Below are 15,391 nucleotides of genomic sequence, written 5' to 3'. Positions count from 1 at the left end.
GTGAGAACAGATGTCTTGCACTTCAAAGACGTTCTGTGCTTGCTTGTTGGAACCAAGAGTGGGTCCATCATCAAGTTGTCTTCCTGATGGTCGTCTCCTTTTCCAGCATCCCTGGCTCTGCGGTATGTGCATTCAGCATGGATGACATTGAAAAAGTATTCAAAGGACGGTTTAAAGAGCAGAAAACTCCAGATTCTGTTTGGACAGCGGTCCCTGAAGACAAAGTACCAAAGCCAAGGTAAAGGAAAAGGATGGAAAAGGTCTTGGCTGTAACAGAGCCCTCTCATCTTCAGTGGTTAACAGCTCAGCTGCTTACCAAAGGGTAGCAGTTCGAATCCACCAGCCACTCCTTGGAAACCTTATGGGGCAGTTCTACTCTGTCCTCTAGGGTTGCCATGAGTTAGAATCAACTCGATGGCAACAGGTTTCTGATCATTGGAGGCCTCCATCGTAAGAAAGTGGCTGAGCCAACCTCCTGCACTGGGAAAGGTCCCTCTGCAGCACGTTAGTAAGCACAACTCCGCGACCTGCAGCCCCTGAGTGTGAATGTGGAGGGCCCCTTGAATTCAGGGAGGTAGCGTCCCTCCTGTGGTTTTGTTCACTTCCTTTCTCTCTTGACCTCTTCTTTCAGAATGTCCACTTATTCTTTAGATACAATTTTGTGGTAAAAAAAGAAACACTTTTCCTTTTAGGCCTGGCTGTTGTGCAAAGCATGGCCTTGCTGAAGCTTATAAAACCTCCATCGATTTCCCTGATGAAACCCTGTCGTTCATCAAGTCCCACCCCCTGATGGACTCTGCCGTTCCCCCCATTGCTGACGAGCCCTGGTTCACAAAGACTCGGGTCAGGTGAGCTGGTGCAGGGAGCCGTGGCCCACACCATTCAGCATGTTCTCCCGGTTGGCCTCTGGCTCTGACCTGCCCCGTGTCTTCTCGTAGGTACAGACTGACAGCCATCGCCATCGACCACTCTGCCGGACCCTACCAGAACTACACAGTCATCTTCGTTGGCTCTGAAGCTGGCATGGTACTTAAAGTTTTGGCAAAGACCAGTCCTTTCTCTTTGAATGACAGTGTATTACTGGAAGAAATTGAAGCTTACAACCACGCAAAGTAGGTATATTTTACGAGCATGCTCTTCGGTACTGCTCAAAAATTTCTGGTGTGTGTTTTATCTAGTCACTTCCTTTTGGCCCTTTAAATTAGCAGTGGTTTTGCATATTAGTGTGTGTGTTTTCTCACTGAAGTAAACCCTGGCTTTGTTGTTTTCCTGAGCCCATAGGGCAAGGAGGGTGAACAATTGATGAGTCTAAAAATAATTCAGCCCTTGTTTTCACCTGTGGAAAATGAGAACATTTTAGCAGCACTCTCTTACCTTGCAGAGATATTTTCAGATGCTACATTGCAGGAGACAGTTGGCTGTAAGTGTGCACACAGGCACATGCACACACACACACAGAAAGCAACTCTAGTTAAGCATTTCCTTCCAAACAGCTATGAAAGATTACTAGGACCGTTACAACAAACAAGAAATAGGCGAGATAATGAAGCAAAGGAGAGATTCGGAAACATCCAGCCTGGGAAGGTTTGAACGCATTGAAATATCATCCTTTTTCCTGATGGTCTAACGTGGCCGTCACAAGTGCATTTCCCTTAGATCATCAGAACAGGAAAGTGAGCTTAAAAACCCTGTCAGCCTGAAACGTAACCAACTGTGCAGAGAAGTAGGAGCTAAATCACATGATTCCTACCTCCCAAACTATGTTCTTGTCTGGTTTCCTACCAAGAATGTTCCTGAAGACCTTCCCAGCTCTCAGTAATTGCGGAACCAAACCAAACCAAACTCGTTTTATGTAGTTCATATAACTTTTGGCTGACTAAACTGATAGCTTGAAAATGTATCCCATGAAATAGGTGCAATGCTGACAGTGAGGAGGACAGAAAAGTCATCTCATTGCAACTAGATAAAGATCACCATGCTTTATATGTGGCATTCTCTAGCTGTGTGATTCGGATCCCCCTCAGTCGCTGTGAACGCTATGGATCATGTAAAAAGTAAGCTGATGTTTCTTCACCTACCCTGAATCTTACAGCATCCTGACCTTTGATGATGGGAAAACCCAGGTTACATTCTGCTTGGCTTTATACAGGTCTTGTATTGCATCTCGTGACCCATATTGCGGCTGGTTAAGCCAGGGAGCCTGTGGTAGAGTGACCCCGGGGATGCTGTAAGTATCCTTCGTCACCTTAGCTGGGATGAACTATGTCCTCAAAGGTCATACAGCTAGAAATTTTAGAAAAGTTCCAATAACAATGCACTTATTTTTTGCCCCCGTGGAGGAAAAAACAAACCTGGAGATGTGAAAATGGACGTGGGATTGTAGACAGAACAATACCTAAGGGAAATGGATGGAAGAAAAAACAATTCTCTTCTCCTGTCTTAAATATTCCAATTACCAAACTTTTCACAGAAAGATTCATTTTAGCATGTTATGTTGAAATGTCATTTTGTTCTCTCTCTGCCCATTCTTGCTAATCAGTCTGTGTTCTTGGTTCTGCTTTGGTTGTCGCTTGTGTTCCTATGAAGACTGTTAACCGAAGACTTGTTTGCTTTCCATAACCACAGCGTTGGAGGATATGAACAAGACACCGAATATGGCAACACGGCCCACCTGGGGGACTGCCATGGTAAGATGGAATCCTTCATTCCCGCCTGGCACCTCTTTTTGACCGCATTTGCACGTGAACATTATTTTACAATCAGCCTTTTTAATGACTTGGGCACATACCACTTAGCATTTAACTTAAACTTCGCAAAAGCTGAGCCGTTTGGTCATAGGGATGTGTAAGAAGAAACGCACTTTTTTTTTTTCCTTCACCACTTACAATTTGGTAGGAAATATAGAGAACAGTAGTCTAACCAGTAGGCTAATCTCTTTAGTTTATAGTCTTTCCTTTTGATTTTTTTAGTTATTTGGAATTTATAAATTTTTTGCTTTCTTTTGGTTACTTTTTACTGATTACTTGTTCCTTTAATTCTTTTAGAAATTTTGCCTACTTCAGCTACACCAGATTACAAAATATTTGGAGGTCCAACATCTGGTTAGTTTTTTTTAATTTTTTTGAATTAACAACTTTTCTTTCCTTCAGTTTGGCATTTTCAGCACCTCTCCCCTCCTTTTGCGCAGTTTGGCAGCCCTTCATTTTTCTGCTTTGACCCATAATCCCACTGATGGCACCAAAAGACTTTTTCTTCCTCAGCACCTCACCCGTCTATAGCATGTTAACAGTTCATCATTGACCAAGACACATTCTTTAAGGAAAATCAAACGGGTTGACATAGACCGCATCCCAGCTGCACGTACATCTACCCCAGCTTTTTTCTTTCTCACCCTGCATCGTGAATGCTCTCTCTGGCCATCTGTATTTAATGGATGGCAGGATTTCATTATTTCCCCCTTCTCTCCTCACCTTTCCTAAGACCTAGCAAACAAATACGCATTTCCCAAAAATGTGTATTTATAAGTTTTAGCACTTTTTTTTGAAAATGGTTTGTGGTGATCATGAGAATTGTCGTATGCCGTGGTCTCAGTGGCGTGAAAATGGTTTCTGTGGAAAAGAAGCTGGTTTCTGATGTACTGAGACGTTCAGTGGGCTCTCCACGCCCCTATGTCTGTACCTGTCGTGGATCCTTCATCTGTGACCATTGCACCGGTGCGAATCGGGATCACTGAGGTTTTAGCCGAAAAGCGTATGGTTACATTTTGAGAGAAAATCTACTTGGCTGAAATTTGTAATAGATACACTAAAAAGTAAAACTGCTCCAGTCCTATTGCAACTTCTAAAACTGACCAGCAGCTTCATTGCAGGAGTTGGGGGAGGGAATGCCATATCTTATGTGTCAAAACATCCTTATTCAGCTTGTAAATGCCATTTATTTTGCATGGGTTGCCGCTCTTTGGAAAAAAGTCCCCAGGCATTTTGGAAGGCACAGGCAAGGCTCATCCCTGCTTCAGGGCTTTACTGTGGATGGTAGACCCTCAGTGGAGAGGAATGTCTATAAATAAGTGGGAGGCATGCAGTAAATAAAGCAGGACAAACTTTTAGGCTTGTCAGGTCCAAATTCAAGTTCTTACAGGGACTTAAAGGGGTATTTTCTGATGAATTACATTGCAGTTCCCCCAGTGAAGGATACACACTTCTTAATCATCTATGAAACGCTTCTAAAAATATACACAAAAAGAAATAAAATAATGGTGTCTCCTTTATCACAGGAGGATGAGAAAACATCAGTTATTCAGGGTTGGGATTTGTATTTCTTTTCCATGAGTGTCCTTAATAACCACAGGGGATTCAGTAGGAATGTTTTGAGTTTTTGTTTTGTTTTAATTTCAAATCTGCTTAATATGTTTTTATCTTGATTTTTAGTTTTTGTTCTTCCTTTGGAAGAAAGGGATTTGGTGTAGTCTCCTCAGATGTGTTTTTATAAAATCCTAGAACAGGCTTTAAAGTAAGATTTACTTAAACTTTACTAAAAAATGCAACCGACCACTCCGAAAGCTCTGCCAACACACTGTGTTAATAAAAATCTGTTTGCCACCACAGACATGGAGGTATCTTCGTCTTCTGTTACCACAATGGCAAGTATCCCAGAAATTACACCTAAAGTGATTGATTCCTGGAAACCTAAACTGACGAGCTCCCGGAAATTTGTAGTTCAAGATGACCCCAATACTTCTGACTTTACTGATCCTTTCTCAGGTATCCCAAAGGGTAAGGCCTCACCAGGGGACTTATCTCTAACTGAGTGGAAACCTGATTCTCTGAGGAGCCTTAGGGCGCTTCGGAGGTAAACCTAATTGGAGTTGCTGATGGTGTTACCTCCACTTCCACTGGCCGTGGTCACTTATGTTTTCTGTGGCTGTATCTGAGTGCATTCCTTAAAAGATGAAAGAGGTGGGAGGCTGTTACAGAAAGGCTTGGTGACACAGCCTCTCAGACAGTCTAATCTGTGTTGATTTCCGTCTGAAGAGGCCGAGAGGCTGTTGGATATCAGAGAATTTCAAGGGTCACTTCAGCAACATCAAAAACCAAAACTCATTAATTGCAGATACTGTGATGAATGCCTGATATCAGGTGTTTTGTGTAGGAGCCTTTCCCAGCCTTCTGTTTAGCTTCAATTCAGAATGAAATATGAAAAGGCCCTGTGAGGTGCTAAGCTGCTGGAATGCCACCAGCGGTAAAACATGACAGAGTGTGTGTTCATAACCGTCATGCTCAGCAGTTAACAGAATATCTGCCGGTTGAGTTAGCTTATTAGATATGTTACTCCAGAAAAAAAAAAAAATCTATTCTTTGTTGCTTACTAAACTGTGGTATCAGGTTTCCAATCAGTTTTTATGGCAGTACATTGTCATTTATGATTTGCATCTGTTGATTTTGGTTTCGTATGTTTTTGTTATAAACAATTTTATAATCCTTTTTCTTTCTGCTTTGTTTTCTTTAGTAATCATTTATTTCTACATTTCTTTCTCTGTCTTTTCATCATGCCACTGAAATCCTCAACCCTGAACACTGGTAACAAACCACTAACGTTTACAGGCCTTCGTACTAACCTAAAGCAGCAGGACCGTCACAGTCCCTGACTTCCCTTGCTCTGGGATGGCTGTGCTTATTGCATGTAACAGACTTGGATACCTCGTAAACTAACATTTCTCTGATAGACCGTTAGATGTCTGTGGTTGCATTAAAAACTCCAGTAATTTCAAACTAATTCACTATTCTTTTTCTAGGTCTGAGTTAAATATTTCTCAAATATCTCAAGATAATTGAATAATATGTTTTAACTAACACCTAGTGTATTTCCTTAGACTGTCTGGGTTTCTTACGTAGCAGGCAATTCAAGACTGCTCCACCTCAAGATGGAATTAAAAAAAAAAAAAATGTGAAAGCAAATTTCAGTTTATAAGTCTATATTTGTAACTCACATTGGCCAAGCAGATGCTTTCAGTGTGTGAACAAATTATGCAGGGTTTTTTTTTTTTTTCAGTTCTGGTGAAGTTAGCAGGACTGTATTACTGTAATTATTTTAGCATAATATGTATTATTACCAATTCATACGTTTTCCTAATCCCAGTCCCCTTTAATACTGACTTTTGAATTAAGAGAAAATCATGAGGCAGGCCATTTCATGAGTTTAACACTGGTTGTTTAGAAAAGAGACACTTTCTAACTCTAATTTTTAGGTTGAATCAAATTTGCTAACATTATGTAAAAGCTAAGAGGTATTGGGAAAAAAGGGAAGACAAATGCAGATCACTGGGAGATTGGAGTTATCCTGGCATTTGCAGCAAACATCTCTCATAGGATTTCATTGTAATTAAAGCAAAAATGTGAAATTTGGTTGCTATGAGTTGAAATCAACTTGACGACAATGGGTTTGGTTTGTTTTGGTACTTGACCTTCCAAGCACGTAGACCATGTAAATGGAAGCCATATGCTGGTTAATCTTGTTTTAGGAAATCACCTCCCTCAGACTTTTTCCTTCTGTGTCTATTGCAGGTGTTCGATGGGAAGTCCAGTCTGGGGAGTCCAACCAGATGGTCCACATGAACGTCCTCATCACCTGTGTCTTTGCCGCTTTTGTTTTGGGTGCATTCATTGCAGGTGTGGCAGTGTATTGTTATCGTGACATGTATGTTCGGAAATCCAGAAAGATCCATAAAGATGCAGAATCTGCCCAGTCGTGCACCGACTCCAGTGGAAGTTTTGCCAAACTGAATGGTCTCTTCGACAGTCCAGTTAAGGAATATCAACAGAATATCGATTCTCCCAAGCTGTACAGTAACCTGCTAACCAGTCGGAAAGAGCTGCCACCCAATGGAGACACTAAATCCATGGTGGTGGACCATCGAGGCCAACCTCCAGAGCTGGCTGCCCTCCCCACACCCGAGTCTACACCTGTGATGCACCAGAAGACCCTGCAGGCCATGAAGAGCCACTCAGACAAGGCCCACGGCCATGGAGCTTCAAGAAAAGAAGCCTCCCAGTTTTTTCCTTCTAGTCCTCCGCCTCACTCCCCCTTAAGTCATGGGCACATCCCCAGTGCCATTGTTCTCCCTAATGCTACTCATGACTACAACACGTCTTTCTCAAACTCCAATGCTCACAAAGCTGAAAAGAAGCTTCAAAACATTGACCACCCTCTTACAAAGTCATCCAGCAAAAGGGATCACCGGCGTTCCGTAGATTCCAGAAATACCCTCAATGATCTCCTGAAGCATCTAAATGACCCAAATAGTAACCCCAAAGCCATCATGGGAGACATCCAAATGGCCCACCAGACCCTAATGCTGGATCCTGTGGGAACTATGTCTGAGGTCCCACCTAAGGTCCCTAACCGGGAGGCATCCCTGTACTCTCCTCCTTCAACTCTTCCCAGAAATAGCCCAACCAAGCGAGTGGACGTCCCCACCACTCCTGGAGTCCCAGTGACTTCTCTGGAAAGACAAAGGGGCTATCACAAAAATTCCTCGCAGAGGCACTCTATATCGGCTATGCCTAAAAATGTAAACTCACCAAATGGTGTTTTGTTATCCAGACAGCCCAGTGTTAACCGTGGAGGATACATGCCCACCGCCACAGGGGCAAAGGTGGACTATATTCAGGGGACACCAGTGAGTGTTCACCTGCAGCCTTCCGTCTCCAGGCAGAGCAGTTACACCAGTAATGGCACCCTCCCTAGGACGGGACTAAAGAGGACACCGTCCTTAAAACCTGATGTGCCACCAAAGCCTTCATTTGTTCCTCAAACCACGTCAGTCAGACCACTGAACAAATACACTTACTAGGCCTCAAGTATGCTATTCCCATGTGGCTTTATCCTGTACATGTTGTTGAGAGGATAATGTCGTAAGGGTATCTTAAGACAAGAGACTCACTTGTATTTTAAGAGAGCCAAGTGGCCAAAGCAACTTTCTAACTTTGGCAACATCAGAACTTGCCACATGTAGCTACTGCAGCAAGGCTTCTGAGTACTTGCCCCAAAACAAAGGAAGGTGCTGGTCATTCCATTTCTTTTGTTTGAAGCTAAAGAGATGGGTAGCCCTGAGGGGCTGCCTCACCAGTATAAAGAGCTGATACAGTACTCAGAAGAATCTGTAAGCAAATACTTGAAAATGGGTTCAGTTTAGACTGCCATTCCGCGTGGTCTTCCCATTAAATGTGAACATTTTAATATGTATGCATTCACCTTGCCTCTTGCACAAATGTCAGAAAAAGATGGTTATGTCTCAAAGAAACACGAACTTGTAGATTACCAAGCAATTTGCTAAAAACTGTCTTTGACTCAAACTGTAGCATTTTTTTTCATGTGTGGCATTTTTTTTCATGTGTGGCATTTTTTTTCATGCCACCCACAAACTGTTCAGAGTGCGTGTATGTGTGCGTGTGTGTGTGCGTGTGTGTTCTGTACGCACTAGGACTTGTGTAGATGTCCAGTGCATCCTTTGTGCTATGGAGTTGTTTACATTAAGCATGACTGAACAAAAGACAATAGCTTCTTCCCACAGCAGTCCATTGGGTTCAGCTTTGAGAACAAAAGAAAATTGAGGTTCATTTGATCATCAAAATGATAAACTTGACGTACATGGTACCAATGCCAGAATGTAAGATTTCTAAGTGATTTTGTGCTGCTATTCATTGAAACTTCTATTACAGTCTTGCCAGCTTAGGGAGATGTAGATGTTAAGAGGTATCCTTGATTTATCCACCAGTATTATTCCGTAGTAAAATTTACCTGTCCACTGTGAACCCAAGCCTGAGTCACTCTATTTAACCTTGGACACACTAATGTTTTATTTTGATTGTGTTCAGATTTTCCCACGTAGTCAAATTTCTCCTCCTTTTACTTCTCCTACCCCCAAAGTAAAACCAACAATAATAAAAGATAAACAAAATTGTAACTGGCATAACAAACAGTCCGCGAAACCTAGCAGTGGTGTGATCATGTTGTCAATGTTGTGTTGTGTGAGAACTTTCTCCCAAGTCATGCAGGTAATGACAGTATACTGTAAATATTCCATGTGAGTTTACCTGGATCTGTGCATTTTGTGCCTTATTCATGAGAATGATAGAAGTCCTAGAATATGTCAAGTGCTTTCAGGACAGCACATCATTACTGAATGCCAGTTGTAAATGTTTTCAACCAGCACCTGAAAAGACTTTTTAAAAAATCATAAAACACAATCTAGAACAACTAATTGTAATACAATCCACCCGAATAGCAGCATTACACCCTTTGCCGTGATGAACATTCCACTTCTCCTTTCCTAAGGATGAAACAGTGATAATGTGAAGTCAAATGAGGTTTCCCGGGTAGTGTGACACTTGCTGAAACCATGCAGAGTCATTTATACATAGTTCTGCAGAAACCACTTATGGCTGGTGGTGTGCAACCCGATGGCTGTTTCGCTTGATATGCTGCACACCACACAATTGTTTACTGAACCTAATCTAGAAAGTACCAAGGCAGAGGCATGCTCCTGGCTCACTCAGACAAATAAGTTCAGCTGATTTCTCCTGATAACGCTGATGATATGTATTACTCGGGGGAGAACGGTTTGCAAAGACCAGAGCATTTTTATGCAGTATGTAGAACACTGATATGGTTATTCTTTTCCTGTGAAAATACTGTTTTGTAAAGAACATGATTCCCTGAGATCTCTGGAAGCTCAAAAGCTAAAACTTCTGTTCTTGAAACCCTTCAACTAAAATATTACAGATCAATAATAAATTAAACCAGTCAACAGTAAACACTGCTCAGTCCACCAACTACAGACATGTTTGAATTCACCTTACCAATATTAATCCCAGCGTGTGTACAATGGAACGGTAACTCTGTGTGAACCCGGATAACACTTTGTAACATTGTGCGCCTTGTAGTTTGTAATGTGAGTTCTATCAGTATTTATGTTGAAATTTCTAACATTAAATCTAGTCTCTATCCTGTTAATTTAATTTCTAAATGCTTTATCCATTTGTGCAAAGGTAAACGCAGATTGTATCTTTTTTAATGGTACGGCATAAAAAAGTCACCCTAAAGTGAAGTGGCTCTATACTGTTTATAGAGTACTTTAACATGTATAGATATCTTGTAAACTTGTACTGTGGATGTGTAAATAATATGTACTTTGGGTTTTTAACACCGCATGTAAAGTCAAAATAAAATATCCAAATCATTATATCCTGCCTCTTGACATGAAAAGGTTTATAACCTGTCATTTTTTTTTTAATATTTTAAGTCAATCAATTCCAATGGGAGTTTATTTTAAAATCTACCAAAATATTCTTCAAAAATATTCTTTATCTGAAATATTTGCTACTTAATCATGGTTACACTACTTTCTTCTTTGAAAGCTGATACTGATGGACCAACCTATTGCCGTTGAGTCGACTCCTACTCATAACGCCCCTATAGGACAGAGTAGAACTGCCCCGTAGGATTTCCAAGGCTATAAATCTTCATGGAAGCAGACTGCCACAATGGAGTGGCTAGTGGGTTCGAACTGCCTACCTTTCAGTTAGCAGCCAAGCGCTTAACCACTGGGCCACCAGGGTTCCTTATACTAATGGACAGAGCCCCTGGAAACATGAGACTCTATTCAGAAAGCCAGATGAACTGTACTGCATCAACAGTCAAATGCTTCAGGCAAACTTACTCATGTTTCTCACTGTTCACATAACTAGTTCGACGTTTTTTAAACTCGTAATTTGTGTTCCCGTATGGATTTTTAGTGTAATTTTAGCCCACAGTTATAGCTAGCAAACAGGGTTCCTGTGAACATATCTTGCTATTTGGTATATGGCATTTCTCAATTCTGTTGTCTTAATTGGATAGAACATAATAGGGAATACCTTGCCCAAATATTGAAGTAAAAGGTAAAAATATGATTCCGTCTGAGCTTCACCTGAATGTATTAGTCAGTGGCTGCTGTCATTGCCCCTTACAGATGTTGAAAGTGGCGAAACATTCCTGAGAGGTAACAGCAGGGTCTGTGGCGACTCCTGCCTTCTTGTCTGGCTGCTGCTCCCAGCCAAAGCCTGCCTATACCTCCTATATGTAACATCTTCTCAAGGAGCCTCAGCAATACCTTTCCAGAAGAGCAGAAGGTGCTGTAGTCCTGTCTTGGACCCTGCTTTCTTTCATGGTGTTATCTAGAGGTCCTGCACTTTGATGTTAGTTCAATGGTTTCAGGGTCCTGTTTCGTTCCTATCATAGCGTGCTCCAGTCTAGAGATATGAAGAAGAGTTTGCAGGTTTCCTTTTGTGAGAGATAAAGATTGATTGAAGGACTACTGTCCATTTTCCCAGCTGCCGATGCTGTAGCTGCGCATGCCACAAGGCGGTGGCACCAGCCACGGAGCCTGCCCTTGGCGTCCCATAGCCCCCACCGTGGCTGGAAGGCTGGGTAAGCTGGCACCCCCTTCCAGTGCCGGAGAAAAGGGGGAAGGTGTCTCCCGTCACACTGATGGCTGGAAGTCGGTTTGTATCTCTCACAGCTCGGACACATGAATGAAGAAGAGACAACTGGAGGGAATGTATCTTCAGCCTTGTTTCTTCTTGGACTTATTTAGCATTTCAGCTGCATTTACATTGTCTAGTTCTATTGAGTTGGTGTTTATTTTACCTTACGGCCAATTTATCAGTTTTCCTAGGTTTAGGGCTTTGTTTTTTCTTCTCAAGAGTGCATCTTTCTCTTACCCGTTTTTGAAATTCTTGGCCCTCATAGACTATGAGCATATTTGATAATTGAATGAATGCTATGGATTGAAAGCTGACTTTCACGTTCTCTTTCAGAGGGTTTATGGGCCCTAAGGTTTCATCTGTGAACCCGTAAGATAAGAGAGCCAGCCTTGAGTGTTCTCTCTGATGCTTGGATTCCATTGGAGAGAAGTAGAACCTGTCACAGGGAAGCCATCACACAACCATAGAGCAAGGGCACACATAAGATGAAGTTACCAGAGCACCTGTGCTGTGGCTCCAGCAATCCCATTGACTGCGCATTCAGGTTACTCTTGGTAATTGGATTTTTTAAGCCAGACGGAACACTTGAAATGCTGATACAGGCTGAGAAGAAAGGACAGATCCTTTACAAGGTAGTGAGTGATGGCTTCGGTGCTGGCCTGACACCAGGAGGACCTGGCTTCATGTTATCTGAGAGGGGCCAATTCTCTCCTCCCTAGCAGCTTCTCTCCTTCATCCGCCTTGTCAGAGGAGGGCAGAGAACAAGGTGGCCATAACGGCTGTGGGTCTGGGGTCTGAGGAGCGGGGTTCTAATCCAGACTCCACCACTTATCAAGTGACTTTGGGGCACTACTTCTCTCTCGGCCTTGGTTTCCTCATTTTTAAAAGAAGATGGTTCACCATCCCTATTTCTGACAGTTCTATGGTCTATGTCAGCTCTGTATTTCCATTACCTATTTTGTGAATGCCATATTTAAATATAACTCTTTTAATAGCTCTGTTTGTGGGCTTTTTATGGGTGTGTAAGGCTTTTTTTTTTATTATTATTTTAAGGCCTGTTCCCTGTTAGATGTGAGGTGTTCGTGAGATTAGCAATAAAATAAGGCATGATAAACACTGCACTTTAACCCATTTAACTTAGGACTATATTTGATGTTTATCCTTTTTTGCATGTATAACATGTAAAACATTTAAATCTCTTCCAATATTTCATTCCTTATCAAATAGATATGATACCATAAACAAGGAGGAAGTGAACCTATAATAAAATCAAATTTTAATTAACAGGGCAAGTGAGGTAATGTCCTGGGCACTCAGACCATGAATCAACTAGAATTCATATAGCCAAATAACCCACTGCCATGAGTCAATCCCAACTCATTGTGACCCTATAGGACAGCATAGAACTGTCCCATAGGGTTTCCAAGGCTGCAAATCTTTACGGAAGCAGGCTGCCACATCTTTCTCCTTCAAGAATTCACATATAAAGGGGCCCCCGGCCACCACTTTAACTCAGTAATGAAGTCACTCCTGACTTCAGCCAAAGAGTAGACAGCCCCATAAAACAAAATGAGACTAAAGGGGCACACCAGCCCAGGGGCAAGGACTAGAAGGCAGGAGGAGACAGGAAAGCTGGTAATAGGGAACCCAAGGTCTAGAAGGAAGAGTGTTGACATGTCGTGGGGTTGGTAACAATATCATAAAACAATATGCGTACTGTTGAATGAGAAACTAGCTCTGTAAACCTTCATCTAAAGTACAATTGAAAAAAAAAAGAATTCACATACAAAGGAAAATAGCATATTTCCATCCCCATGATGTAATTCTTTTTAAAATTAGGTACTGGATACTGGTTGATAAATCTCTTTGTAACATAAAACTAGCATGTACATCTTGGACTCTTATGCTGGATTTGGGTGAATGCAAGTATGAAAATATAGCATTTGTTACATGTGTGTTATTACTAGTAAGCTCTTAAACTGGACCTACTCAATATTATGATAAAGTCTGACCTGAGCCCAGTTACATACAGTAGCTGTGCAACGGAAGATTTGTCAGTGTAGACCAACCCTGTTCAATGGAACTTTCTGTGCTGATGGAAATGTTCTATATCTGTATCGTCCAATAGGGTAGCTACTAGCTACCATACTAGCATATGTGGCTACAAGCACTTGAAATGTAGCTAGTGCCACTGAGGTACAATATCAGACACTGCAGGTCTAGAAAACCACTGTTCCTACTAGCACAACTATTGGAGTCAGATTGTTGCTCTGAGTGCAGCAATTCTGTGGGGTATTTAACTCGAGTTAAAAGGTGACACATGCCTCATTCACTCTATCTACACTTGTGCTTCACAGAGACCTGGGCTCATAATGATCACCTGATCAATTTCGAGCTTGTGGGTCTAGTTTGAGGTGTTTTTCTTATCTAGAAACTATAATGAGCCCCTGAGAGAGTGTCAGCATTTGGCTAGTATGGACCAGTTTCTCTTAGGTTTTCCTGGTGCTTTTGAGCCCTAGCTAGTTAATCCTCAACATGTCTTGTTGGAAAGAAATTAATATTTGTCATTTCCGTTTTCAAGGAACAGAAATTGAGGTCAGTAGGGCTGTGACAACTATGCAAATATAGATGAGGGCCAAGTCACAAACCAGGGCTCATTCACATATTCTCACACTCAGGCCTTGTGCACAAACCAAGACACTCCGTGAAAGGGTTGGAAGGAAACATCAGTGTTCAATCAGAAAGGATGGCCTCTCTCCAGCCTTCATATATAATGAGGAAAAACAAAAAAAGAATAATCGCAGTGTCCAGGGAGCATGTGCCAAACACCCAGTGAAAAAAGAAACATTCCGTGAAAGCAGCCACATGCTGGACCATCATAATGAAAGCTTCAAACCAATTACTTGAAAAACTCCATGGACTGAGTTGACCTGGTCTAGGCTGAAAGCAACCTGAGAGTGGATTCAGAGATGTTAAAAAGAACTAACCTGATGTGTCCAGATTGTACCCATCCGAGTTTCTGGGCATCCTGCCAGATTTACATTTGTGGACTGACACAGTGTCTCTGGAGAGAATTCATTTAATTTCTTATTTTGGAATCTCTTCATACTGAGCTGGGGTTTGTACTGGGAGTTAAACCCAACTGTAATTTTTCTACAGCTCCCTGTGGGTTTGGGGAGCCATAGGAGTCAGACCTCATGTTAGAGGAGAATGTCTCCTGATGCTTTGAGTTGCCTAGCCTTCTGTGAGATATAGAATAAGCGCACAGGAATGTCTGTTGAAGGAACAGACTTGATGATGGCCCCAGAGTCTTGTCCTAAATCAGGTGACAGAGCTTGACCAGACTTTTGTAGCCTGTAACGCTAGTAAAAACCTACTCATCGCTGTCAGGTCGATTCTGACTCATAGTGACCCTATAGGACACAGTAGAATTGCCCCACAGGGTTTCCCAAGGAGTGGCTGGTGGATTTGAACTGCCATCCTTTTGATTAGCAGCCAAATACTTAACCACTGCGCTACCAGGGCTTCTTAAAGCTGATAAGCATAGTAAAAACATATACCCCTTCTAACTATTTGCAAATTAAGTTCTGAACTAAGAGGGTTATAGAATGCTTCAGCCTTTCTCAAAGGAGCATTCCCTGGGTTTGGGAGACAGCTTTAGGAAGTGTAAAAAGGAAATGGAATACTTTGAGTACTTTCGCAACTTTGAAAACCTCTGGTATTATTAGGAGTCCCTGGGTGGCGCAAATGGTGCTATTGAGCTTTTGGGATCTGAATTAGGCCCCAAAGCTCAACAACGTCTCAGACTGAGGGACAGAGCTACTCCTTGGTTCAGGCAATCTGGGTGTTTGTTGGTCAGTATGTAACTG

The 15,391-nt window shown here is 42.0% G+C and overlaps 1 protein-coding gene across 1 annotated transcript in view; it reads left to right on the top strand.

Annotated features, from left to right (window-relative positions):
- Positions 1-10,239, top strand: part of SEMA6D (semaphorin 6D) — a 751,241-nt gene extending 741,002 nt beyond the window's left edge. The window contains exons 19-27 of the mRNA XM_064292008.1: positions 107-238; positions 693-848; positions 939-1,112; positions 1,914-2,054; positions 2,150-2,227; positions 2,626-2,687; positions 3,045-3,101; positions 4,605-4,760; positions 6,561-10,239. Coding sequence (XP_064148078.1) covers positions 107-238; positions 693-848; positions 939-1,112; positions 1,914-2,054; positions 2,150-2,227; positions 2,626-2,687; positions 3,045-3,101; positions 4,605-4,760; positions 6,561-7,849 — 2,245 coding nt within the window. The 3' untranslated portion in view covers positions 7,850-10,239. The remainder of the gene's footprint in view (positions 1-106; positions 239-692; positions 849-938; positions 1,113-1,913; positions 2,055-2,149; positions 2,228-2,625; positions 2,688-3,044; positions 3,102-4,604; positions 4,761-6,560) is intronic.
- Positions 10,240-15,391: the final 5,152 nt, after the last annotated feature.

The sequence above is a fragment of the Loxodonta africana genome, chromosome 10 (assembly GCF_030014295.1).
Source record: "Loxodonta africana isolate mLoxAfr1 chromosome 10, mLoxAfr1.hap2, whole genome shotgun sequence".
Lineage (NCBI taxonomy): Eukaryota > Metazoa > Chordata > Mammalia > Proboscidea > Elephantidae > Loxodonta > Loxodonta africana.
The sequence above is the reverse complement of the archived record's forward strand: the minus strand, read 5'-3'. Positions and strand labels throughout refer to the sequence as shown.